This window comes from Chionomys nivalis, chromosome 21, assembly GCF_950005125.1.
Source record: "Chionomys nivalis chromosome 21, mChiNiv1.1, whole genome shotgun sequence".
Classification (NCBI taxonomy): Eukaryota; Metazoa; Chordata; class Mammalia; order Rodentia; family Cricetidae; genus Chionomys; species Chionomys nivalis.
The window spans coordinates 37,379,241-37,407,231 of record NC_080106.1 but is presented as its reverse complement, the minus strand read 5'-3'; the positions used below and the strand labels follow the sequence as shown (position 1 = coordinate 37,407,231).

General features: G+C 52.5%; 1 protein-coding gene across 1 annotated transcript in view; it reads left to right on the top strand.

The window, feature by feature from the left end:
- Nkd1 (NKD inhibitor of WNT signaling pathway 1) overlaps positions 1-27,991 on the top strand; it is a 71,211-nt gene that overhangs the window by 36,413 nt on the left and 6,807 nt on the right. The window contains exons 4-9 of the mRNA XM_057753926.1: positions 11,942-12,008; positions 20,294-20,400; positions 22,456-22,551; positions 26,189-26,336; positions 26,829-26,913; positions 27,774-27,901. Coding sequence (XP_057609909.1) covers positions 11,942-12,008; positions 20,294-20,400; positions 22,456-22,551; positions 26,189-26,336; positions 26,829-26,913; positions 27,774-27,901 — 631 coding nt within the window. The remainder of the gene's footprint in view (positions 1-11,941; positions 12,009-20,293; positions 20,401-22,455; positions 22,552-26,188; positions 26,337-26,828; positions 26,914-27,773; positions 27,902-27,991) is intronic.

Genomic DNA, 27,991 nt, shown 5'->3' with positions numbered 1-27,991 from the left:
GTGAGGATAGCCGGGGCTGGATGGGAGCTGAGGCTTTCCTGCCACCCACAGTGAAGGGAAACCTTGGGAGTTCTGGGGCATTACATCGTGGGCCTGGCAATGTACTGGTGACGAAAGGAGGGTACAGAAAAACAGAACTCAGCAACCAGGATGGAAAACAAGCTCAAATTGGTTTAAGCAGGAAGAGGGAGATTAGCGGTTCACATTATTGAGATGTCTAAGGGGACCTAGCTTCAGGCATGGTTTGATCCAGGGGCTCAGATGGTGTTGGAACCTGTTTTTTCTTGCTTCACTGAACCCTGATTTCCTGTGTTCATTTTTTACTCAGTAAGGATCTTCCTGTAAGGAAGCAAGTGTTTCCAGCAGTTGAAAATTCCAAGCTCATTATTGCAGATGTCCTGAGAATGCACTGGGTCTCCTTGGTCTGGCTTGGGATACTGCACAGTTCTCATTGGTTAGCCCGCATCATGGTCAGGGGAAGAAGTCAGCCCTGACCACCAGGTGGACAGGGTGGGGGTGGGGATTAGGATTTTCCTGTTACATGTGTCCAGATGGAGACACAGAACTCTTGTTTTAAATCTGTTGCAAATCTTGCACGGGGAAAGCCTCACATTAAGCAGTTACATGTGACTGAGATGCCCAGCACACTGGGTGGGATCTGGACAGCCCAGGATCCAAAGACTGTCAGTAACTCTGGGGACAAGGTACAGACACTGGGAGAGGCTGAACAGGAGCTTCCAACTCACAGATGCCACAATATGTACAGTTAAAAAGAGAGACAAAGCTATGCTTCAGCCTGGGATCCCCAAAGAATGACCTGAAGTCCACCCTACACTTGCAGATGGATGATCTGTAAGAGGAGCCCTGGGAATGATGTACTCAGGAAGGGCTGGTCATGTTTAAATGAGGTCCCTAAAGATGAAGGAGGAAGTGTTCCTTCCTGTCTGCCAGCAGAGACTGAGGCCTGGTTTAAGACCCTGCACTTTGCTGTGTAGACTGGCCTTGCTGTGACTTCTGGGCCTGGGCCCATTCTGTCTGGTTTGTATGAGCCCAAGCAGCTGGCCTTCCAGTGGCCTGTCCACTGCCTGGGAAGTCACCACATGGGGTCAGAGCTCCCCAACTCCACAGATAATTCAGTGGGAACCCCTCTTAGGCCAGGCATTCCAGAAGCAGAACCTGAGGTGTGGATTGTGTCTCTGGTTTCTTAAGGCTGTCCCGAGACAGTCACATGAAGGAAGGAAGAGGCAAAAGTGCCATTTCTGGTAGTTTCTGGGCTCTGGCTTGGTCCTGTAAGAATCTCTATACTGTGACATCTCTCTAGAATTTGCTCAGACTCACCATGGGCATCAGCCTCCTGCGCCGTTCCCGGGCCACCCAGTTCCAAGCCTTCAGATCAGGTACCAGGGGTGGCTCCTGAGGAAACCTCACAGGGATGGATGCTGGGAGGCCTTAGAGAGTCCCATGTACCAAGCCCTCTAGGGTGGAGGGCCAGTCATGCTACCAAAGGCTCTCTCCAGGCCCTGCTGCAGATGTCAGCAGAGGTGGCAGAAGTTCCACGCGGGGGACCCCTGGATACTTTACATGATCTTTCTGTTGGCTGGGTCTGAACTGACTGCACGCAGAACCTGCTCATGCCTGTGGATAAGTTGGGGAACTCTTGCCCCTACTTTGGGTCTTTGGGGTTCTGATGGTGGCTATACTGCTGGAGAGTTGTCTCTTTGAGGCCTGTTTCCCCATCTGTACTCAGGTTCTCATCCAAGTCCACAAATAGACTGGTAGTGGGAGGGTCACAAAACCCATGTATGCGGCGTACCACTGTCTGGGGGCGTCCCTAATGGGTCTCCCATTCTGCCTGGTCTGATGCCAGCCTGTGACAAGAGGCTGTGTGGACCTGTGTTGCAGTCTCCCCTAGGTCACTGTGGTCCTCAGGGGACTGGCTTACACAGAAGGGTGTGGTCCTTCCCAGGTGCACCTCTTTCTTGCTTCCCCTTGCAGATCCTCTGCCCTTCACCTGTAAAGGGGGTCATTCTAGTTTATTGGTCTCTCTAGGTTACTAGGGTTAAGAGGTGATGGATGAAGCTACAGTTGCGAATCTCTTCTGTGTCCCTGAACCTAAGCAGCCTCCTTCCTTCTCTGCTGGCCACACAGCCTTTGCCAGACTCAGGCCACCAATGGCATGGGACCCTGAGATCCATACAAGGGCAAACAGTGACCTCTTGTAACCCAGGGTGTTCTTCTGTCTTTGGGTTGCCTAGAATGTGACAATGAAATCTGGTGTGTGGTGATGACTATGTCCTCCTCTTTCTTCACGTGCTCCCAGTGATAGCTCAGTTGACATGCTCCGTTGGTCTCCTGCCACCTCTGGAGTCCAAGCGCTAGTATATCTAATGGACCAGCAGTCAGTCTCTAAGCAGGCAGGGTCTTCAGGACCTCCAGGTGGCCCAGTGCGCGGGAGCATTTTGCACTGTGTGGTAGCTAGAGACCCTAGCACCTTGAGCTCATCACTCTTCCAGTCGACTCCTATAAACCCCACTAGCCACACAGGTACTAGCCATACAGGTTTCTGGCACAGCGCCTTGCCTTTTCTCAGCCACTGGTGGTGTACATCAGGTGACCTGCGTGCCAACTGGCACAGCCTCAGAGAGCATTTTTGGTGCCGTCTCTGTAACCTTGATGTATGGGAACATGTGGATAATTTTAGCAGAGGCACTCATGTTCTCTGGGCTCTTGGGCCACTGCTTTTTTCTTGGAGAAAATGTAAAGAATGTTTTCTCAGCCTGTTAACAGAGCTGCGTGGGTTGCTCAGCACGTGGCTGGTGCATGCCTCCTGTCAGGCCTGGTGTAGTATTGCAGATGGTAGTGTGTCCCAGAGAAGACTAAGGAAGGGAGTGGGTGCATGCTTGGGAGGGGCTGCGTTTTAAAATAAATTTAATAGTAAATTAATAGTAAAACGCTGAAGGAGAGAAGGGCTTTCTAGAGAAAGAGCAAGCCAGAACGAGGATGCTGTAGGTGCAGAGAGGCCCAGTAGGTGATGTGCCGCACACCAGAACAGCAAGGAGGGGTGTCTACCATGACTGCAGCGGACAGCAAATGGGGATCAGTGGATGACACACCATCGGTGGTGCCTGAATAAAGTGGTGGGGAGCAAAGTGCAGAGAACGGTTTCTGTCGTCCTGGTGTCAGTGCTGGGACAGACAGACACACTGGGGATGTGACGGAAGGGAGAGTGTGTGGTGTCAGCCTGTGGCTGGAGGGTGGAGCCTACAGTCTGTGCTGATGGGTGGAAGGAAGGAAAAGCTGGAGGAGAAGCATCAGCTCACTGCCTGGTCTGAGCTGGGCAGCAATGGAACTGTTGTATTGGAACGCAGGGAAGACCAGGGAAGATAGGCTTGGAGAAGCTGTGGGTTGATGTAGAATGCATAGGCTTATGGTGCGTCTGACAGAAGCCACATCTTTGTTAATAATAATAATAAAACTAAAAAAATTAACATTTTAGTGTAAAGGCAGTGCATGATCAGAGAGTGGGGTGAGGGTAGTAACAGATCTCACAGTACAGAACATGGAGATGGAGGCACCAGGTGCTCCTGTCTCCTGGGACACACGGGCAATTGCTGCGCTGCCCACTCATCCCATAGCAGGAAGGGCTCCAGACTGGGTCTCACGTGGGCTCCCTGGCAGCCAGTCTCTCATGTTCGCCTCTGCGTGATCCTCGTGCACTTGTGTGTCAGGTTGTGTAGGCTCTGGGATTCAGATCAGTCCTCAGGCTGAACCTCTTGATTCTGCCCAAATGGAATGAGTGGGAAACTGAGGTATACGCCCCCACTAGTGGAAGGAGGTGTGAGACGACCCCTACCGAGGACAGAGAGCTCTGGGTAGCCCAGCACAGATGGGCTGGGCTCATAGGCTTGTGGGAAGCAAAAAGAATCCTCCCCTCTCTCTGTCTCTGTGTGTGTGTGTGTGTGTCTCTCTCTCTTTGTCTCTCTGTCTCTCTCTGTTTTTGTGATGAAGTTTTTCTATATAGTCCTATCTGTCTTGGAACTCACTACGTAGACCAAGCTGGCATCAAACTCACAGAGATCTGCCTGCACTCACTCCAGCTGTGGGGTGGTCAGAAGTGCTCAAGAGCCCTTGGCTACTCCTGTCGTCAGGTCTCAGCCATGCAGCAACAGGCCAGTGACTGGCCAGGTGAGCAGTGTGACAGGCAGTGGCCTGGCAGTGTCAGTGGAACTTAGGAGGCGGGAAGGCAGTAGCCTGACCATGTGCCTTTTGGGACAGCACAGATTCCTGATTCCTTAAGACCTCAGAGAGGAGAGGACAGTGGAGCGACAGTGAAGGCCCCAGCCAGGAACTGAGAGGGACAGTCCTTGCTCCAGATGTGAGCTCATTGCTTTATGCCCAACTCATTTGCCTGTTCCAGCAGTTGGAGACACAGATGAGCAGGCTGAATCTCAGTATCCACAGGGCTCATGTTGGGACAGCATCAGGCCTCAGACCTGGCACTGTGGAGGGTTTAGCTAGAGAGGTACCAGACTCTGCATATCACTAGACGGCTGTCACACTCAGTTTATGTTAGTTCCTATCATCACTGTGGTCTTGGTCTTATGGTGCTCGTAACCCCATGCCCCAGTGAGCTCCAGGGCTCTACTGTAGAAGTGTCTCTGAACTTTGGCTATGCCCATGCCCTGGTTGTTCTGCACAGCCTCTCCTGCCCCAGGGCTCCTGCTTCAAACCCTGGGATTCAACACAAGAAAGCATACACACTACCAGTCCTGTTGGTTTGGGCTTATTTCCCCCCCAGCCTTCTTTTCTCCATCCATAGAAATCATATTCTAAGTGTAGCTGCTGTTCTATGGGAAGACTAGGAGTCCCTGCTGTTTGCCTTGCTCCGTCCCTTCTCTCCCTCCCTTCCTGTTCGAGTGAGCCTTGCCATAGGGGTGGGACTGCGCCGTGTGCTCTTCACATTCTTCCTCTCAAAGCCTTCCTGTTATTCTTCTGTGGGGTGGGACTGGAGACGGTAGAGAAGTGGACATCTGGCATTTAATGACTGTGTCTGTTCAATGTGAAATGCCCCTCAAAAGCCTCGACTGTAACGAGGACTCACATCCATATTTTCACTGATCTCATTGCAAGGCCGAGGAGAGGAGGAGGGGGAGAGGAGGAGGATATTTAACATACTTCTAGACGTTTGAATATTAGCCAGCTGCACACCTGTAACTCCAGCTATTCAATAGCCAAGGCAGGGGGATCACAAGTTTAAGGCTAGCCTGGCAATTGAGACTCTGTCTCAAAATAAAAGGTATAAATATAAAAAGAAGACTGGGGATCTCAGTGGCAGAGTGCTTGCCTAGCATGTAGAAGCCCTAGGTTCTATCTGTAGCAACTCAGTGCTCCATTGGGTAGGAGAAGAATATTAAGAGGCTTAGGTAGGAACTGTCTTGAAAGAAGTTGTGTTGATAGTGGCATATAGATTCCAAGGCACATAGATTCCACAGCTTGCAGAGTGACAGCCTGGGCAGGAGACTTTGTTGATCTGAGCTATGACTGGCTGATGCCAGAAGTGTGCAGAGCCATCTCTGGGGATCGTTTGTGTCCTGTGGAGTCCTCCCAGATGTCTGATGTCCATCTCCCTAGCAGCAGACTAGGCATCCAGGCTGCATGCTTAGCTGTGGGGGCCAGCTGGGGGGCGCCGCAAGGAGCACTCTGATTACATCCTAGGCAGATAAAAATAGGAGCAATGCAAGGAATTTTAATCACTGCTCCGTGTCTTTGGAGCCACGGAGGCTGTTCCTTGTGAGCCTAGGCAGAAGGCCAGACCTGCCAGTGCCTCAGAGCTACCTCCCTCCTCTGAGCAGCACAGTTGGGCCAGCTGGGGAGACTGGAGAGGCCACGGGCAAGGGTGGCACAAGCAAGCGTCCCACGGCTCCTGAGCTTGGCCAGAATCTTGGATTCTAGTTATAGTAGGCTGTGGCTTGGTCTTGGGTCTATAAGAGTCAGGATTTTATAACAAGGGACAAGTTTAGCCTGAGTGCTGTTGCAAGAGAAGAGATGTGATGGTGGTGGTCACCCTCCCAGGTTGTGATGCCTGGAGGTGAGGTAGGGGCAGTGTTCCTGGTGCTAACGTCTATCCAGAAGACATTTGCCACATTTGTTCAGCACCTGATGGATGTGTCCAGCCCATGCCCCACAAGATGTAGGAACCCCAGGAAGCTATGAATGCAACTTAACAAAAAATGGTAAACTTACCTAGATCGGCTAGTTTTTCACATGGTTTTTGTTAATACTATGTCGAGATGTTCAAAGGTTGGACACATACATAATGAATGTGTCAGGTACTATTCCAAGACCAATCAGCCAGGTCCCATCATGTGGAGTTTGCTTTCAGAGATGATTCACAGCCTTTTGTTCACTGGCCTCTCTCTGTGACCTCCATTTGGGCTAAAGCAGTAGACTTTGGGAGCTGGAGCTGAGACAAGACACAGCCAGAGAGGTAGGTGTCTTTCCCAGCTCCCGGCAGACCCAGGCACTGCGGGAGGCCTGGGTCTGGCAGACTGCTAGAGGAGATGAGGGCTCTCTGCCTTGCATTCTTGTCTACTTGAAGAGAGAAGCTGCCAGGCTTTGGGAGCAGCCTGATGAGATCTTGGTTCTGATACTGTTCTAGGGCTCAATGAGCGTGTGTTCCTCTTACCCCTGGGGAGAGAGTGCTCCAACTTCTTGTCACGGGAGCCAGTGCTTCTGGGAGCCTTGTCTGTTCCCTCAGTCCTTGGATGGTGACTGACTTTGTATCCTGGCCCCTGTGTGTTGCTCATTGTTGACCTGGGTGGGCAGTTCCCAGCACCTATGGCCTGTGGTGCTCATGAGTAGGATGGGTTGAGATTAGAGAAGTCTGGGGAGCTGAGAGGTGGAGATCCAGATTTGTGGTGTATGCTAGACACACACAGAGAGAGGCCCGGGTGGTGAGCAGCCTTGATTCCCCATCTCTTGTTCCCTGGACGTGCCATAGAAGAGCAGTTAGCTGCTGATGGTGTTGGCTAGATGTCCCATGAGTCCTGTAACCAGGAGGTCATAGCCTCCTAGGCCTGGAGGACCCCAGCCTTCTCTGCCGTTTCTTCTCTGTGATCTCTTGGACCCTTCTCTCCATCTGTCTGAACTCCAGTCCCTCTTCTGTGAAGTGGGCCATCATCTGTGGTCTTGTGAAGTCAGGATCTCATTACCCGGGCGACACGTGGACGTACAGCTGGCCCTCTGAGGCTGTGGGTTCTACGCCCACCCATTCATCCCGAAGAAGATACACATCGGAAAAACAACCTTTGTATTGAACAAGTACAGACTCTCTTCTTGGCTGTCACTCTCTAAACAGAGCTGTGTGACAGCTGCTTACACAGCTGCACTTGTTGGAACTGAGAGCCATCCAGAGATGGCTTAGAGACTTTGAGGGAGGTATCGGGGCTCCGCGATACTGTGCTGCTTTATCTAAGCCCTCAGAGCCCTGGGATGTGGATGTCTTTGGAATCAGTCCCAGTGGAGCCCAAGGGACCACTGTCTCATCTCTGAGTGCTCGAAGGATTCTCTCAAGGCTAGGTGTTTGACTGAGGTTCTGTGTCTCCTTCCTCTCCCAGTGAGTGGCCAGGGCATCCGTTCCATACCCTCTCTGGCCTCTTGTGTGCCACACGGTCCCTTATACTGTGACAGTTTCCTAGGTGCACACTAGTGGCATCGTATCCCTACATGTGCTCCCATGCTTCTCCGTGGGCTATGCTCCGCATGGCAAGCAGAGGAGTCTACCACCCCACAGTGAAGACCCACACACTATATATATGTGTGTGTGTGTGTGTGGCATAGGGGAATCTCTTGGCCCTAGATGTCAGTGAACTTAAATGGACTCTCAGAGGGGGTAGAGCTGCTGGGAACTAGGTGACTGATTATCAGGATGGACCATGAGGACATTTGAGAACACACACGAGAGGAGGCTATGGGAGAAAAATGGGAGAGACTGAGATCGAGGTTCTTAACTTTGTGTCAGATGCCACCCGGACATTTTGACCCCTTCTCCTTGCCTCCTCTTTGACATAAAAAAAAAAAAACTCCCATTTTACAAAGTAGGAAAATGGAGCTGTCAAGTTCAGTGACGCTTTTATTGCCACTCAGCTGTGGAGAGGGGCTGAGCCCGAGCTGGGCCCACCTGGGCACTGGAGCATGGACTAGCCCTGCCCTGCCTCTGACAGCAGAAGGTGGAGCATGCTATTAGTGAGGCTGGGCTGTGTCTGCATGCAGAGTTCGTGGAAGAAAGAATTTGCTGTGCTTTCCTTCAGGGGCTAACTAGGACAGGCTGCTTGGATCTGAGGGTTCTGGGGTGGCCTGGGCTGTGCTCCTCTTCCTGGAATGTCTCAGTCCTGTGCATTCCTGAGTCTACATGGTACCGAGTTCTGTGGGCACCAAGAGTTTGCTTAAAAAATATGTGGCACCCACATCTGTTACCTCTTAGAGAACAGAAAGATTGACAGAGACCTGCTGGGGCCTTGCGTGGGGGAGACTGAGTTCAGGAGCATGAAGCCCCAATGACAAAGAGGAAAATCCCTAGCCTGCGCCAACACTCCCCAAGGCCCCACTTTGATGTGGTTTTCCGTCCCAGAGGCCTTATAAGGCAGTGTGCCTGTGCCTCTTAGCTCGGGACTGGGCGGGCTGCACACCAGTGACCGGAGAAGTTGCTCTTCCTGGGGCCCAGGGAGGGGTAGAGGCTGGGCTCCCAGGGGTAACAGAGGGAAAGCACTGGGACTTTAAAGGCTCATGGAGGCCACGTGTCCTGACAAAATACCAAGCCAGGCCTCTAGTCTCAGTCAGAACTTGGAGTAAGTCTGAGGCCCACAGTCCTGGACCAGAGGAGGTGGGGCCTAGGCCCTGGGTCCTAGGAACTAGATAGTCCTTTGTCTAAGCCCCAGACACAGGCCTCTTACAAGGAGGTGAGTGGTAAGGGTCGGCCTCTCTCTGGCGTGTAAGAGCTATAGTCTTGGCAAGTCACGAGACTGCCCTACCTTGGTTTTCTCATCTATAGAGTGGGTATAATAACAGCATACCCCACGGTGGTTGCCATGGGAGGCCAGCTGAGGCTGGTCAGTCCCAGCATTTCCAACACATACTGATAGTTGTTTGTTGGTGAACACAGAGGAAACAATGAGCAGTCATTGCTGGTTGATCTTCAGCATGGAGGTGAGCACTCCCTTGCTCCTCAAAGTCACTCTGAAACTGCCCTGTGGGCCGAATCTGTGAAGGGGGAGCCACGGCACATGGGAGGCTGAGTTGCACCTTCTAGACTTAGCTTGTGCAGTGAGCTGTGTTTGCACCACCCCTGACTGCCCGAGCCCAGTTCTGTGCCCTCTGTGCCGCAGGCCCTGTGGGGCTCACTACAGCTGTGAGGTCTGAGCGCACAGCTTCCGTAGCACCTATCTGCCCTCCTGCCCGTGGCCGTGTGGAATGAGCTTATGGCCAGGCTGGAGCCAGGACCAAGCCCAAACCACAGAGAAGGAGGAGAGCTAGCTGGGCTGCTCTGAGTCCCACGGGTAGATTGGAACCCTTAGTCTCTGAGCCACCAGAGCTGATGGCCAGGCCCTGTTTTATGCATTGTTTGTTTGAGATAAGATGTAGCCCAGGCTGTCCTCAAACTTACAGTAGAGAGGGTTCCACTCCCTTCCTTTCTCCTTCCCTTCCAATCCCCTCCCTTTTTGCATTGCTGTGAGTGGAGTCCAGGGCCTTGCACAGGCTGGACATGCCGGACAGGCACTCCCGAGTACTCTCACTGCTTGCGAGATGGGCAGAGCAGGACTGTTGTGATGGCCAGAGGAGGCTATCTACCACGTGGCAGCACTGCCTGTGTTGAAGGAAGTGTCCAGTGAGTGTTCGCTGTCTCTCTATAGTGTAAGTCCACCCGAGTCCAAATGCTAGGAGAGCCCAGAAGCCAGGGAATGATCCAGGGCTGGCTCCCCATGCATTTTCTGGGTCTAAAGACCACGAACAGTTTATGCCGAGACCCTGGAGTGGCCCAGGAAACACTGCAGTGTGTTGCAGGGCATAGACTGTGTGTGAGCTCTCCCTCTGCGGGTGTGCAGGACCCGTCATTCGCAGTGCTGATGGTGGATGTGCAGTATCAGCAGATAGCTTCCGTGGCTGCACTGTTTGGGGTGCTATGGCAGTAACACCAGTAGAAAGTCACAGGACCTCAAAGACTCGTCATTGCCAGAACCCTTGCTGTGGTGCTGTCAGGGCTACTGGGGTCAGTGCCGAGCCCACTCTCTCCTAGAGGACCCAGCGTGAAGGCCTTTGTCCCCTTCAGGCCTGCTGCTGCTCCTGTCACAAGCACCGCCTACTAGCCTTTCAGGGCTGAAGAGATGGCAGCATTCTTTGTCGCATGAAAGTGGGGCTTTAATTGGCTGCTGGGGTGTCCCCGCCATCTGATGATGCCACCTGTGTGTGTACCTTGCCTGTCACTGCCTCCAGACTCCCTGTCAACTCTGGTTCTGTTAACACAAACAGCCAGGTTACAAGCCTGGGAAATGTTCAGTGATTACGATAATTGGCAAGAAGGGGAGTGAAGGAAGCCACCGGGGTTTGAAGTAAATGGGACACAAGAGCAGGAACAGTCACGTTTCAGCCACCTTGAAGGAGTGCCTAGAAAGGTCTAGGCTGCATGCACACAGAGAGCTGTTTGTCTCTAAAGTAAAAGATTAGAAGCCCCGCTGTGGCTCTCTCCAGTGAGCACCCACTCTACGCAGCATCCTTTGCTATCCCGTGTCAAGGAGGGCCTGGGTGTTCTTTAAGCATCTGAAGTGCCGAGTTTGGGTGGTTGGTATTCTCTGCTCGTGTTGCCAAGGCAAAGGTTTTTGTGGTCACAATGAGGCCTTGGTAGCAGCTGGTGTGTTTGGGCTTTTCCAGTGTTTGTCTTGTGCTGAACTTTAAAGGCGTCATCAGATCAACCATTGTGACTTTAGGAGAGGGAATATGGTGTACCCCTCCCTGACCTCCTCTTTCTTCAAGAGGAGTATTTTCCAAACTGGGCCCTTGGGATGTGTGCCCCATACTGCAATATATGGAGCAGAGATTCCTATGTTGATAACTGTGGTGAAGGCCCTGAGAAGTCTCACATTAAAAGCTCTTGTTTAACTTTATCTAAATAATCTTAGGTTTCAAAATTCCTGGCTGAGTACCAATAAATAGAGAAGCCATTTTGTAAGATACAGTCTAATCTTTCTATATCTCTCGCCTGCTGGGGTGAGTCAGACATCTGGGGCTTTAGTCTCTCGACATTTCAGACTTTTCCTAGCCTGTAGGACAGCAAAATTCCCTTTGCCAATATGACAGCCTGCAAACGGCGGCTCGAAAAGGCTGCTAGGAAGGACCCCTGTCACAGCGGTTCCAGACACCATCAGCTTATGGAGGGGGCAGATCAGGCTTGCGCCAAGGCCAGGCTAGTGGGAAAACAGGACCATGGGCAAGACGTGGAAGCCCCAGCGAGGATTGCTGGAGTCATGGCATACAAGCCCAGGGCCTTAGCCAATGTGTTGGCACTGCGTTTGGCCTTGAGGGCAACAGGGATTTACCAGAGAAGAGGGCAGAGAGGGCCCCACGTTGTCTGGAGGAAGAATCTAGACCGAGTGCTTTCTGAGTCTGTGGCTGTGAAGCTGGCTAGATGGGGAGGGGGCCGCACAAGGGACCCTGATCTTACCTGACAGTCCAGTGGGAGAGTGGGCTTGGTCTCTAGGAGAGGTGGGTCCTATGGGTCCTGGGCAGTTTTCCCCAGGGTACTGTACACTGAGAAGCCACTTGTGTTATCACATGACTAGGTCTATCCAGTCAGGTTGGTACTTTGTGCTCAGTGTTACCTGTCCAGTCTAGCCAGGTGGGTTTGTGCTGGGCCCCACTGTCTGCTAACCCGTTGCTCTGTCTTCCCCAGGAGCTCGTGGGTGACACTTCCAGAGAGGCACTTGGTGAGGACGACGAGGACGACTTCCAGCTAGAAGGTGTGTGGGTCTTAGGAGGCTGTCTGTGGTACTAGGGTGGGGGAAAGGCCCACAGAACCCAGAAGGGGTGGGCAGTGAATATGAAACCCTTCCCAGTGCCCAGGGTTCTACCCATCCCCTGTGCTCAGGAGCTACCAGGCTTCTGGCAGGCCATTGCAGGCCTACCCGCCTATGGTGGTGTCAGTGATAATGAGTGTCCATTTGGATTCTGCACATGACAGCTCTTTCCCCAAGACCATCTATGTGGTGCCCTAGCATAGTCATACCCAGCCTGCCTCTGGCTTCTTGCCTCTCTCCTCTGGTCCCTATGCAAGACCCCTCCTTCCTCCGGTAGAAGTGCCATGCTGTTGAGCTAATGACAGTGGCATGGACCCAGCCTCTAGCCTGCTGGATTTATTTATTTATTTATTTATTTATTTATTTATTTATTTATTTATTTATTTTTAGCAATGCCTATGTCCCTATCTGTAAGAGTGGGAGCTAATGCCTGTTGCTGTGGACTGCCCACATGGCTCAGCTGACTTCCCATGACTAGGGCAGGCAAAAGCAGAGAAGGCATCCCTCTGCCTGTCACTTCTTACGGGAAGAGTGCCTTGCCAGTGCTGAGCAGCCCAGGAGAGCAAGGACCCTTAGAAGAATCCTGGACCTATTGCCCACTTGGGGCTCTCTGGCTACTCCTGTTGTAATGGCCCAAGCCCACCCTAGGGCAGGGATGTGGCTGCGCATGGCACACTATCAAGGACAGAGGCCCCTGAGCTCTGGCCACACAGCCATACACCTGCTGGATCTGGGGCCGTGGTATCCCTCTGTGCTCCTGGCTAGCGGGGAAAACTGGTTCCTGAATGTCGTCTTTGTTTTTCTGTTGGCCAAGCTCATTGCCTCTTGGCTGCTAGAGAGCTGTTTAAGGGAGAAAAAGGGCCATGTGAGGCGTGAAGATGAAAAGGAGTCTCTGGCCATCCCCGGAGAGGAGGGCTTTGGCTCCTGGGTTGTTCTGTAAAGCTGCCCCTAATCCTGAGTCTTAGCCGCCTTAACTGGCCAGCTGGGAGTGAAGCAGGAGATTAAGGCTGGCTTGGTGTGCAGGGCTGTGAGCTCCTTTTGAACTTGGGAGAGAACAAAGTAAACATCAGAGGTTCCAAGCTGACTGCAGGCCTGTGTGGCAGGGTGTGGAAAGGAGAGGGACCCTCCTTCTGGGGCTCCAGCAGCAGCCTGGGACGTGAGGGGCAGCCCCTCATTCACTTCTAGCACCCATATGGCCTCTCAGGCTTGTATCCCCGGTGCAGGTCAGTGCTGGCCTGGTAGGCAGGCCCATGATGCTTCCAAGGGTGGTCTGTCCATCTTGTGCTCCCCCTGATTTACATATGTCTCCCCCCAGGATCTTCCTGTTGCCTCTCACCTGAAGCTGCCCCTACCCATCCCAGCCTGCTGGCTCACTTCTATCTCTGGGCTCCAAGCAGTTTTTCTACCAACCCAGTGCCCACTTGGCATCTGCTGTAGAAAATTAGTTTTGCGGAACCTGAAAGTCCATTGGTTCTTTACCACCTAGTGAGGCTGTCAAGGCTGCTAAAGTCTGTGACCCCCAAAACAGAACCCACAGGAGCTTGGTATCTGGGTAAAGATAAAGAGAAGCCTGGGTGATGGGGAGACACTGGGTGCAAGGCGTTTGGTTAGGGATGCCGAATTGAAAACCCTGCTGGCCATCCAAGTGGAGGTGCTGAGGTGGTCAAGCCACCTGGCTGCTGGGGCCTGGAGTTAGGGGACAGTGTACTAGAAGATACAGGTAAGGGCTTCTCAAGAGGCAGTTCCACTCACCCGTCCAGGGCTGGTCCATCTACAAGGCTGGCTGACAGTGCCTGACGTCTGAGGAGGCCTCTGGGGAGCAGCAGGCAGTCACCCTGGCTCCTCTTCCTGCTTGAGTTTCCCCGTAGGCTCAGCAGTCACTCTCCAGCCCCAGCATCTCTAAGCTGTTTCCACGGAGTGAACCTGACCTGGTGTCTTCCCATCTGCTCTCCGTGAAAGTGCGGCGTGGACAGTGGAGAGTCTGCCTCTGTTGTGCCAGGGAGGTTTAGCTGTATCTCCAGGGACGGGGTTTGAAAGCTAATCTCCTTCATGGACTTACACATGGGGGAAGGGGTGATGGGCAGCACGAATGGACCAGAGCAGCCTCTTACCACTCTCTTTGTACAGGGTCCTTGCCTGTACTCATGACGTCCCCTCAGTTCTGTTCAGGCCTCAGAGCGTGAAGACCCGACAGTACTTGCAGACAGTTGCCTGCTTTCCCTATTGCCTTTTCCTCTCAGTCACAAGTATCTCTAAAGTGGAATCAGTGCTGGCATATGGGCCCAGCGGTGGCATGTAGGAGGGGAGTATGCACGTTTGGAGGGAAGCCAGGGAGCGCTTGGGGCTCTGCTGGGCAGATCACTGCTTCTGGGAGGTGGTAGTGGTTCCCTGGAAAGTAAAGGTTCGCAGTGAAGCTCCTCAATCCAGAACCCTAGGCTCTTTGGGAAGCTCAACCAAACTTGCTTGAACTTGAAGCTTTTAAAATCAAAAATTCCCAGGATAGGATTGCATAAAAATCTAAAAGCTAAAAACCTAAAAGCTGGACTTAGGAATGCAGACAGCACCACCGGCATGAGGAAACACACACACACACACACACACACACACACACACCCTCTTCTCTGTCCCTCCAAATCTGAGATGGATTTTAGGGGGAGCATCAGGAACATCTATTCATGCATGAAAGGGTAAGTTAGGGACACCCCCAGTTTCTTTCCCTCAGTTCCTAAACGGTCCTCAGAGAGAGAGGACCACTTGACCCAACGCTCCTCCTATCCAAATTTGAGCAATGACACAAAACTCCATCTGTAAGCTCTCCACCCTATGATTGTGGAATGTGCAGTGCTTTCTCAAGTAAGTCATGGCTTCTGAGTCACGGAATGCTGTGTAGAAACTCTAATTTTCCTAACCCAGGGAAGCTCCAGGTGTGTGAGATTTAGCTCTAGTTCTGTGGTGGGGGTAGGGAGAGGCCATCAAGAGCGCACTTTTTTCTCTTCTCTTCTCTTCTCTTCTCTTCTCTTCTCTTCTCTTCTCTTCTCTTCTCTTCTCTTCTCTTCTCTTCTCTTCTCTCTCTTTTCTGTACAGAGTCCTGCTCCAATAGCCTGGCGGGGTGGGGGTGGGAGGGCTCAAACTCAGAATCCTGCCATAGCCTCCTGAGACAGGCATTGCCGCCTTGCCCAGCTTTCAGTTCTGCTTTTTAAGCTTCACTCCCAGTGTTGTGAAATGCAAATGGGGACACTCCTACATTGTGTTAGTAAGGACTTAATGAGACAACATGTGTACCCGCCAACCTGACCAGCAGTGCCAGGCTGGCACATCTGTGCATCTCTAGAGCCCTTTCCTCCGTGAGGCCTGTGCCAGTCATCCAAGAAACCATTTGGCCAGGAATGCACACACGATCTTTCTCCTCACGACCGCAGATTTACCCTCCTAATTATTTTTGGCATAGGCTAATATTAAAATCCATGTGCATTCCCCCTGACAGCTGCTGCTGGAAGTTTGGAGGCCCAGAAACATCCTGGCAAGCCACCCTTAGAGCAGAATATTTGTCACAGATATCTTTGTGTGGACAATCGCAGGGGGTCACAAGCACGGCAGGGCGCGTGTCCAAACTTCAGCATGAAGCTCCAGCTTGTGCTCAGTCTTCCTGAAAATGTGTTCTCTGTCCAGGTGGAGAGACGCGTGCCACACTCTTGATGGTCATCTCCGTTCTTTCCTTACTGAGGTTGGGTCTTCACTGCCTTGCTCATAACCTGCTTTCCAATTTATCACTTTTATCCAAGCTTGCTGTTAACTGGGCTTTGGTGGACTGTGTTGAAATAAACTAGCACTGTCACCTGACTTTGGATTTGTGCCCAGTTTTCAACCATCTCCTTCCACACCAAGCCTTCATGTTGCTCAAGCCAGGATGGACAACACCTGTCTGTCCTTTCCTGTGCCTGTGTATAGGACACGGCACAGCTGGGCTCATGCCTATGAAAACTCCCTCTGCAAAGGTGCATAGATGCACCAGCTCCTATGGGCAATACAGAGGCAGCAGCTACCAGGACCAGCCTCCAGGAAGTTAGTGTTCTGTCTGTGCAGATACAGAGCCTGCTGTGAGGTTGTCAGAGGGCCCCATATGGGACTCTATAGAATGAATTGCTAGATTGAATGGAAGCAGACCACGCCCTGTCGGCTCCGATGCATTTGTACCAATTAAGAGACAGCACTCAGCGCTCCTCCTTCCACACCTGCCTGCGTTTTGCTTGAGAAATGTCAGAAGTAGTACACTGTGCACGTCTCTGGTGTCATGTGCACGACACTTCTGGAATGGAGCAATACACAGCCTGCTTCTCAAAGCGTCTCCCAGCAACCCCAGATGACCCCTGTAGCCCCAGCCACAGGGCAGGAGCCCTAGGTAAGCATGCCCCCATGCAGCTTAGGAGGGAGCTACTGCACAAGGAGGGTCCACTTGGTTTCCTAGCCCTCTTCTCCCCCTGCTGTTTGGGTGGCACCAGCTGTCAGCGCTCAGGCTGGGCGGGCTGTGCCAGGCTGCTCTCTGGGTCACTGCTGTTTGCCAGGGTAAACAGTCCCCAGAAAGTGATGGGGAACTCTTCCAGCATGCGATCCCAGGGGTGCCTCCTCTTGGCCTTGGGGAAGGCCCTAATCACAGCTGCCACCTTCCCTGGTTCCTAAGTCTCTTCCCTTTCTCTTCTTCCTCCTCCTTCCCTCTTTTAAACTGGGGGAGGGGAGAGGGAAAGAGGCTGTCTTTGATCTCAGTGGAGGAAAGAAGTCTGTTCTGTTCAGGCTTTTGGCTAACACAACAAACAGTGTTTAAAATTTAACTTTGCTTAATTAATTAGTAATTCTGTTTAATGCTGTCTGATCTCCCTCCAAAAGGTATTTTGAAGCTTGAGAAGGGAACTTCAAAGGGAGCCGGGTGAAGATGGTCAAGTAATGCATTTAATCTGGCAGTTGCTGGGGGTGGAGTGCGGCCAGGCTGGAGCTGATGTGTAAAGAGAACGAGCCATCATCTGCAGAATCAGCGGCCAGCTCTGGTGGCCATGGCCTCTATGTGAGAAGGACAGAAAGCAGCTTCCAAAGAGAAGGAGTCCCACAAACAGCCCCCATGTCCTTCTGGGCTGAGAAGCAATTTTAAGAAAGTAGAAATGTCATTTTTTTTCTCTTCTGTGGCCACAATGAATGAATGAGCAGGTTGGGTACCACACAGGGTTTCCAGTTGGCCAAACAGTAAGTCACAGGTAACTCCAGGGTGTGTCCTATTTAACAAGCATATGCCCTGGAAGATATGGAGAACCGCTTTCGCCTAAAGCAGTAATACCCAAAGTTCCAGAGAGGACCAGACAGCTCCTATTTTAAGCTGTGTGGAGCATGAGGACTCTTAGGATGTGACTCAGCTCTCGTATGTGCAGAGAAACAGCCAGAGACTAGTGAGTGTGGACTATCTCATTAAGCTTTGCCTAGAAAGCCAGGCTCAGGCCCAGTGGCTCACAAGACACAGTTGGCACCCTGCTCCATATCACCCAAACATGCTGTTTTTGCCCACCTTTCTCCTGCTGCATTGACAGTGTGCCCTGCTGTGACTCTCCCTGGAAGTCGGAATATGCCCAGAGTGGCTCTAAGAGATGTGTCTGGAGCAAGAGGCAGAGAGAGGTCTTGGGCACTAGAGTCCTTTTTGGCAGCTTAGTATCGTCCCTGTGTATGTGATTTGGGTGGCCTGCTGTGAGCAGAGTTTGCTGCTGCCTGGCCCTTGTGGCAATGGCCGTAGCCAAGTAGAGATGCTCTGATTAGCTACCTGGGCACAATACCCTTTGCCTTGGTTTGGTTTCAGAGGGGTCATCTATGAATCCCATGCCAGTTGTCGAAATCCTAGCCCCTCCCTCTGACCCCGGGCCTGCATGGTTTTCTGTGGGTTCTCTGCCTCCTCTTCTGGCACTTGATCAGGGGACAATAGAGGTGAGAGGTCTTCTTTGGTAGGGCACAGACTGTCGAGGAGTCTTACTGGCCTCACAACCCTGGGGCAGCATGTCTCTAGGGCCTGCTGTTCATTTCTGCCCTGCCCAGGCTGGGAGGCTCTGCACACTCACTGACATGACCACCTGGGACTACCCTGGAGGCTTGTTGGGCTAGGACAGCATGAGGGACCTGCTGGGGAAGAGAGGACAGCCTACGCCTCTCTGGTCTCTAGGGAGGACACATGAGGATAAAAGGGGGTGCTTTCCACTCCAGGTGGGGAAAAAGGAAGGGGCAGGGAGGTCCCAAAGGAAGACATGCTTTCTAGCATGGCAGCAAGGGCACTCCAGAGAGAACGGAACAGCGGTTCCTTGTCTTTGGGCTTATCAAGTGGAACATGAAAGGCGACATTGAACCTGGAGGTGCTTGTCTGATAACTTCCCTTTGAACTTGAAGTCGGGTTTCGATAAGCCTGGCCAGCTCGCATCAGCGGGACCTCTGCAGAGCCAGGCAGTGGCTTTGAAGATGGAACTCAGCTTTGTTTTGCTTTCTGCTTCCTCTTCTCTCTCTGGGAGGGGGAGGAGCAGGGTTCTGCAGGCTGTGATGTCTCTATAGTTCCTGCAAAGGGGCAGGTTGGTGCAAAGGAGACAGTTCGGACCTGAGCTACCAGCTGGGACTAGGCACAGTCAGCGCTTACTGAGCACCTACCGTGGTGTCTGACCAACAGCCTCCTGGAACTGGCTTGAGGATGCTGTCTGCTGAGGACCAGCATCCCTGGCTCACCAGGAAGGGTGAGGAGACACCACCCTTCCCCCACTGTACAGACTTTCTTAAAGCTGCCTGGGTCGAAAAAGGAGGAACATCAAATGCCACTCACCTGTGGTGTTCCTGCACAGCCCAGCAGTGTCTGCTGGAGACGCTGGTAACACCTGAAGCTAAGGCTCAGCAGAGCTCCCTGCTTCAAGGGGTAGCAAGAGGGCCACCTGTCCCGGTGCCTGAATGGCATGGCCATACTGCGTGCCCTGCCTCGACTCAGGATAACATCTGTGGTCCAGTGGGCACTGGATAGACTGAGTAGCTGGTGCTTGACTGTCTTTGAGTCCCTGGTGAGTCTCCAGCCTGGTCTTCCTGGATTCAGGGTCCTCTGGAGGAGAGTATCTGACCAATAAGATCAGGATGGGACTATTAAGGATGGAATCCAAAGTAGTGAGCCAGTGGCCTGCCTGGCATACAGGAAGCATGCTGGGCCCCTGGAGCCTCTGAGGAGGTGGCCATTCTAGTTTTGTGCTCCTTTGGCTTTATGCTGCGGTGACAGAGCATTTCCACAGTCATCAGTTGTGATGGTGTTAGAGGGTTGTTGGCTCTCAGGACATGAATGGCTGGAGGCCCCTGTGGGTACTGGCTGTGCCAAGGCAGGGAGAGAGAAAAGAGAGGTTCCCAGGGGACAGAACCACTGCTGCAGGCCAGTTTGTAGTTGGCTATGGTGTCTGAGAGCCTGGAGTATTCTTATGCCGTGGTTTTCCTATCTGGTAAATGGAGCTAATAACAGTAACCGCCTCACAAGGTGAAGATAGAGTCAATGAATGGTCAGTGCCGAGGGTGGTGGGGCCCAGTTACTATGAGAGTCCATCGCCTGTGCGTTGATTGCCAGTTCCGTGGTGCCGTGTGGACTGCTGCAGGAAGAGAGCCCTGACGTGGAAAGTAGGAACAAAGCAAGGGTTGTGTGCCCCTCCCCACTGCACCCCCTTGAAGAGTGCAATCCTTGAAGAGACCATTGTGTGGTACACGGTGTCCTTCACCACATATGCATATACATATACCCTTCTTCAAATCGTGTTAACTCAGTTCCCATACCTCCGCCCTGCCCACTATTAGCATCTTTGAGGATCCCACGGTGTCAGTATAGGAAGCAGTGAATACAGAAGGCTAAGGTCCCACACCTTGTCTAGTCCCCTAAACACCTCTCCAGATCCAGCCCTGCTAAGTGGCCAGTTGTCTCTACCAGGTACTCAGTCTGCAGGCTGCTTATCCAGGCTCTAAAGTTGGGACAGAGTAGGAGTCTGAGAGGCTACAGGGAAACCTGAGTAACTGGTGTGGCTACACCACAGAGGCGTTCTCTGGGGCAGCCTGTGGCATCATTAGGGTCAAAGAATCAAAGGACGTGGAACACAGCCAAGAGGCAGGGCAGGAGGGGCCTGGCACTCTTGGCCTGAGGACAGGGCATAGCCACCCTGATCTTGACTTTCCTCCCCTTTCCCTCTGTCTCCCCACAGTGGCCCTGCCGCCCGAGAAAACTGACAGCCTGGGCAGTGGAGATGAGAAGAGAATGGAGAAAGTGAATGACCCCGGTCCCGGCTCCAAGAAGCAGCTGAAGTTTGAAGTAAGTTTGCTTTGGAGAGTTGTGAGTCATGGCGGTGCTCTAGAAGGGGTAAACCGAGGCCCATCTAAAAGGGAGGACCTCTTAACTCTTATGTGGATAGTTGCTTCTGTGGGAGATCCTTCCTGCTGCCTCTGGGCCATAGTATCTCAGTGATGGCCTCCCCACGTGGGTGGTGGCAAGTACACAATAATAGGACCCTACGACAAGGCGTGGTTGTTCATGGGGAGACAGGGCTCTGGTCCTTGGGCCTGTTGCCCTCTTACATGATCCTCAGATTCTTCAAGTCTTCCGTTTCACTCCCAGAGGTTAACCTGAGACATATGGGGGCCTCCTCTGGTATGGAGGAATCTAAGACTGGAGGCTCTGGGAAGGGCCCTAATTCTATCTGGACTTCGGTTTCTAAACCACATGGACAACACAAAAGATAGCACCCCCCCCCCCCGGCCCCACGATATCTCCCATCCTCCTGCCCTTCTCTGGCCCCAGCAGTGCAGCAGAATGGGCAGCTGAGTTCCAGGCACCGAGCACAGAGCGAGAGCTCACATTGAGGCTGAGATCGGTGGAGGCTGCTGGCATCCCTCACATCAACGCCTCACTGCTTCCCTGTCCCTCCCCTCCTGAGACCACAGATAACAGCTCTACTGTGGGCATGAAGCTGTGAGTTCAAGCCAAGTCCCTTCACGTGTCAGGCTCCCTGGACTGTGGGGTTAGTGAGGATCTGCAGGGTTCTGGAAGCTTTCGGTGCTTCCACCCCACAGAGGGTTCCTTGCTCAGAATACTGGGGCCTCCTTCTTTACCCTAGGGCTCCTGGAGAGCCCTGTTACTCACCAGGAGACCAACAATGAAATGGGTATGATTTCTGGTTCCTGCCTTGCTGATCAAGCAGTGTGGTCAAGGTGACATGCTAGTCTCTCTGACAAGTGGCATAGCTAGTGAACCAGTGTGGCACATATGTGCAGGTGTGTATGTTTGCCACGTGTTGTATCACATCAAGTATGTCCTCAGGAGTAGAGTGGGCACTTGGCAGGTGTCCAATTAGCATGTCGTGGATGAGGGAAGGCCGGCTTTGGACTCAGCGTGACCTACTTGAGAACCAAAGAGGGAAGCCAGCTTCAGGCAGCAGCGGCTGCAAGTAGAACACCTTGCCTGCCACGCACACTCCACTTAGCAGGCATTTCCCCTGGTGGTGGTGAGGCCACGCACACTCCAGTTAGCAGGCATTTCCCTTGGTGGTGGTGAGGCCACGCACACTCCAGTTAGCAGGCATTTCCCCTGGTGGTGGTGAGGCCACGCACACTCCAGTTAGCAGGCATTTTCCCCTGTGGTGAGGCCTGTCTCGTGCTCTCTGAGCTGGGGCACGGAGTCTGTCATCCTATTGATCAGGTCACCTCTGGGTCTGGCCCTGTAGAGCTACCCTTGGTAGAGAAGCAGGATAGTTGCGGTGGAAGTGTGACAACTGTCCCCATAGCGAGCGGCAGGGGACCTGGGAACTCTGAGCTGATGGAGGGCTACATGGGAAGGGACTTAGTGTTCTGACAAACTTACAGAACAGAGAACAGATAGAATCATTTTCTGTATTTTATATGAAAGGAAAACGACGCCTCAGAAACATAGCGACCTGTCCAGGATGGTACAACTGTTGGGGCCGTGCCAGGAGGAGTCTGGGCAGACTGGAGTTTAACCTCTTCGTGTCCAGCCTGCTGCTGCCCAGTTCAGTTGCCTGCCCTGGGATCTTGCCTGGCTTCCTAGTCATTGGTCACTATTTCCTTCCAGAAACTTCTCACCTTTGGTTGAAGTTTAGCCTTGTAAGACCACAGTCTCCTGTCAGAATCCTTATGTTTCCTTTGCCTTTGAACATTAGAGGTTGTTGGTGCCCTGAGACCTGCATGCCCTGCTTAGGCTCCGGCCTCTTTCTCTGCCTGTCATGTCTTAGCCATTGTTCTTCTGCCTTTCCCAGTGTCGGGGAATAGCCAGGTGCCCAAGGCTTTGACCACTGGTCCCAAGGTAAGGTGATTATGTAGTTGATAAGTAAACAAGCCACTTGTCTTTCTGTAGGAGCTTCAGTGTGATGTTTCTGTGGAGGAGGACAGCCGACAGGAATGGACTTTCACTCTGTATGACTTCGACAACAATGGCAAAGTCACCCGTGAGGTGAGTGTGCTTGCTGCCAATTGGGAGCCCTCAGGCATAGGAGCTGGACTCAGCCTAAGTCTGCTGCCCCCTCCTCCTGCCTGGTGGGGGCAGGGCTAGGGAAGGCTGCTGGGAGTATCCTGAAGGGTGTGCTGACATCTGTCTGTGAGAATAACGGCCAGAACGAGTACAGCTGAGCACCTCACAGTCCAGGGTTGGGGGTACCCCACTGGGGAGAGGTGGGAGACGGCGGCACAGTTCAAGGCTTTCCCAGAGAGGAATCCCAGGTTCCAACAATCTGTCCCTAGTTCCTTCCTCTTGCCGTCCCCAAGCTCTAGCAGCTACCCTTGATTGCTTCAGTGGGCCTCAAAGGCCATACAGGACAAGAGCAAGCAGCGGCTGTGACTGGTCTCAGTCCTGCCACCATTTAGAGACTCCTACAACTCCTCCCAAGTTCTTCTCACCTTCTCCATGTCTCTGTCTCTGCAACAGCTGTGTACCAGGCTAAGCACTCAGCGGGGAAGAAACAGTCTCAGTTCTCCGTGTGTTGCTCTGACAACCTGATGAAGCAGAAAACTCCAACAGGATAGGAGGGAGCAGCTTCTTGGAGGGACATCCCAGTGCTAAGCTGGCTCAGCCATGCAGCACGCTGGCCTGAGAGTGTGCCTGCCTAGCTGATCTCTGGTTAAGAACTGAAGGAGATTGGCCCGTGGCCCCTTTGTAGAGTAGTGGGTCTTAGGCCCTGCAAGCAACCCAGATTTCATTCGAGGGGCCAGGAAAGCCAAGGTGGGCTCAGGCTCAGCATGCTTCCCTCTTCCTCCCAGGCCTGCCTGCACTTTGAGGAGGGGTCTGTTAGAGATGGTGCTTGGCACCTGTGTGGAGATGTAAGACCAGGTGGGTGGGCTTTGTCCTCTCCTGTGGCCCAGCATGTGGGCCTGCAGTGTCTCCAGAGTAATGAAAGCTTGGCCTCCATATCTCCTTATCCCAGTCAGGTTGGGACAAGTATTAGCTTCTCCACAGCATCTGCAGGAAGTCACCTTTAAGCTCTCTGAGGGGTATGTGGCTTACAAAGCCCGCCTCTATCCCAAACTGTACCTTGGAGGCCTGAGAACCAGGTGGGAGGAGGAGGCTAATGTTTAACTATGCAGGATCCTAGCTCGTCCTGTTGCAGCTAACAGTAACAGGAATGCATTGACTCATTCACCTGTAATTCAGTTCTGGGGGCTTACATTAAGTATGCATAGTACAGGTCTTACTCATAGCTGTTCTTCTCTTACTGTACACTCTCTCCATGGCATGAATGCTCCCAGTTCTAGCCTGGATCTCTCCCTCTCAGGACTTTCTCCCATTCAAAATTTCCATACCCAGCTCAGAGTCAAATCTCATTGGCTTCTCAGCCAGCCTAGATGGCTAGGCCATCTGTGACGTCTTTGTCATACACGCCACAGTGAAGGTGGCCAGCTCTTGGTGACTGCTGTCTTCCTTTCTCCCTGTTGTATACATGCTGAGGCACCTCCTGTGCATAGAACATCCTGCAGAGTGCTTGCAAGAAGCAACAGGGGCAGATGCTCCTTTCTCCTTTCTCACTCATGTCCTTGGTGATGAGAGGAAGAAGCCACAAGGAAGGCAGGTGGCCCAGCATAGCCTGAAGCAAGCCTCTGGGCTGTGTCTTCTGAGGAGCTAGGATGCTGACTTTGGGTCAAGAACCCTGCTTGGTGCCTCTCCTGTCTCTAGCCACAAAGCTCCCTTTTAAACCTGCTGTACAAAGCTCTCCCACTCTTCTTCCTAGTGCGAGCACACCGATTTTGGTGTGTCCCGGAAAACAGGCTCCTGCCTCGCTGCATCTGCTGCCTGGAGCCTGGGTGTGGGCTGAACATGGGAACCTTCGGGCTCTCAATCATAGGAAGCAGTTAGGTCACCTGTGTCAGCAGCTTTCTGCCACTGTACCAAATACTGGGCTACTCAGCTTTAAAAGGCAACAGGCTGACTCCAGTGCACAGTCGGTGGTTCTGTTGTTTTGAGCCTGTGGCAAGGCAGCATATTCTGGCAGGTGTGCATGGAAAAACAAAACTGCTCACTTAAGGTCTAAAAGGAATAGGAGAGAGAGAGAGAAAAAAGAACCAGGTCCCCTTTAGGAGCATGTCTTCAATGGCCTGAAGGCTCGCCACAAGGTTTTATCTCCTAAAAACTCCGCCAGATCCCCATATGCCACCCTGAGACCGCACATTTACTATCCTGTCTTTATATAGTATAGTAGCAGGCTGTTCCTGTGTGCCATACCCTGGCTTTTAAGATGGTGGCAAAGCAGCTTCTTCAGCTCGGTGCTGAAGGCACCAAACAGGACCTCCATCATGGCTTTGGAAGATGGTATAGCTCTAGAGCATGTAGCAGAGCTGTGCAGGGAGCCATGGGAAGGACAGGAAGAGGGGTTCTGTGTGACCTCACCAGAGGGGCACAGCTGAGCATGCCAGGAGGGAGCAGCTGGAATCTGAGTCTCCACCCCGCTCCCCAACCCCCAGTCTGTCTGGTCTTTCCGAAACTTTTGTTAAGAATTAAGTTAGTTGTCAATGTTGACGATTTGGGATATTTCTCAGAAGATTCTGGATTTCTGGCTTCTCTGAGTGGCCTCAGAGTCAGCCTAGCGGCATGTCCAACATGTCTCACGGGGATGCCCATGCCATGATAAACCGTTCATGCCTGGCTACAGCATCACTAAGGTCATTCATCTCCGCCTCAGCCTAAGGGAAGACAGAGGAGAAGGCCAAGTCTCTCGGGGTCATGAAGAATTGCTGGGCAGTAGCTGAGTGTGTCTGGTGGAGAGTGTTTTTAAAGCAAGTGGCTGTCCCCCAGACAGCTGACCACAGATACCCGGAGCACAGAAGTCCCAGTAAGGGGTACTCTTCCCAACTCCAGTCAGAACCTCTGAGATCCTCCTCATAGAACACCGCTGGAATCTCCATTCAGGCCAGAAATATTTGGTCAGGTTTCTCACCAATCAGTTTGTCTCCAGGGACACTTACCTCATGCTTCAGCAACAGAAACTGATCTTCCTCCATCCTGGAGGCTGGAGTTTAGGGCTGAGGCAGCAGTCCCCATGGCTCTGGTGAACACTCCCTTCCTAGTCTGTGGACAGCTGCCTTCTTCCAGGCAGAGAACAAGTGAGCTGCAAGAGCCACAGAACAGCAGCATCTGTTCCCACACACCTCTCCTCCACACCTCCATCACTCTCTGATCCAGCCACAGTGTCCATGGGGATGACTTCAGCAGAGGAATGGCGGGGCCATAATCCAGTCCAGTATATGGACAGAATCACATTTCTGGTTTTCCCTCTAAGATCAGGGGTGTGTAGCATCACTAGGTACCTGTCACCTAGGAGGGTTGAGATCTGGTTTTTAAACTCTTCTCCTCCCGAATGAGGCTACTCTGGGAGGTTTCACATCCTGCTGAGGACCCCAGTGGCTCACAGTCACTCTGAGCTCTGAACTCCCTTCCATTTGTTCTCTTACTCCCTATTTTCTCCCTGAATCCACCATTCTGCCTCCAGCTCTGTGGGAAGGAGCTGGGGGCCTTCAGCATAGTGGCGGCCACCAACTCTCAGGTTGCTGGTGGCTGTACATTGCAGCTGAAGTACATGGGGTGTCTGCTTCCTCTCAAACAGGACATCACCAGCTTGCTGCACACCATCTATGAGGTAGTTGACTCCTCTGTGAACCATTCCCCCACATCAAGCAAGACTCTGCGGGTGAAGCTCACTGTGGCCCCCGATGGGAGCCAGAGCAAGAGGAGTGTCCTTTTCAACCATACTGGTGAGAGTTGACAAAGTGGGTATCCACTTTGGGAAAGACAGGAAGGACCCAAGTCAGCCTGGGAGGGTGGGAGGAGTCCCAGCTTCCCCGGACAGTTGCTTGGTGTACTTATGGCTTCGGCGGGCCCTTGAAGGAGAAGGCCCTGGACTGGGGATGGGAGGGTTGCAGATGGAAGGCCCTGTGTAAGCAAAGGCATAGAGATGAGACTGTAGCAAGAAGCTACAGGGACATGTTGTGCAGAAGATGGAAGTCCAGGCCTTGGAGGGCAGCTTATGAATCTGGAGAGGTCAGAGGGACAGACAGCTAGCTTGATCTTCACTGGGCAAGCCCACCCAAGGTTCACCACAAAGCTATGGTGAAGCATGGTGGGTATTTGTTGTTGTTGTTGTTGTTTTGTTTGTTTGTTCGTTTGTTTGAGGGCATAGTGGCAGGCAGTCCCAGGCAGAGCAGGAGAAGGTACTGACTAGTATTTCTTGGGCTTCTGGGATTCAGACCTGCAGAGCACGAGGCCCCGAGCAGACACCAAGCCTGCTGAGGAACTTCGTGGCTGGGAGAAGAAGCAGCGAGCCCCTCTCAGGTACGACTTGCACAGGCAGAGGCAGCAGCCTCGTGCCCATGAACATATATTGAGCACCATCTGGATACATACATCTGAAGGACTTTGAGTAGCAGGCTCTATTTTGGGTTCTTTGCGGGGGCCCTGGATCTATTTCAGAAGCACAGATTTACAAATAAGACTCTAAATTTAAAAACAAAACACAGGAAAACAACAACAAACAAACCCCTAGCTATAGTCCTTCACTGTATTCCATATAAAAATCCTTCAGATTTTCTGCATGTGATTTGGATTAGCATATATTGACTGTTCCTGACATGTTATGTACTCTAGATGGGGTTAGGACAGCACCTCAGGACCTAGCACAACAAGTGTTTCTACCAGGTACTATGTACACATTCCTTCACAACAGTGAATCAAACCCCCAAACCTCCATCCCTTAGGATGGCCCGGTTCTTCAGTGGCCTAGGAAAACCTTCATTTGCAGGCTTCTTTCAGAATCGTAGGTAAGGGCTTATAGATCTGCAGCTATCTATCCCTTTGTTGTGTCTGCGTGAACAGAGGGAAGGCGGGCTGTTCAGGCAAGTGTGGGGATCTTTCACATCTGGCGCTAAAGGATGTAGTTGGAGAAGGACCGGTCCTTGATGTGAACTTGGAACAGACAGAACATTCTAGGACGCTGTTGGGTGGGCAGAGGACTGAGTGGAAGGCTGGCTTGAGATGGGTGGGACTGGGGTACAGATGGGACAGGTGGTGGGCATCAGGGAAACGAAGGCATAGTCCAGGGGGTTTCTGTCTCAGACCCCTTCTCCCAAGTCACAGGGCAGAATAAGCTGTGTGTTTGACCTGTGCCTTCCCAGTCAACATACTTTTTGTCACAGATTCCAGGGTGACAGCCACCTGGAGCAGCCGGGCTGCTACCACCATTGCGTGGATGAGAACATTGAGAGGAGAAACCACTACCTAGACCTGGCGGGGATAGAGAACTACGCGTCTCAGTTTGGGCCTGGTAAGGGACTGCTGGGTGGGGTGTCCACCGAAAACACAGTGCTGGGTAGCGGCCTTTGTTCCCTGAGGACTGGGGAGATGTGGAACTTTT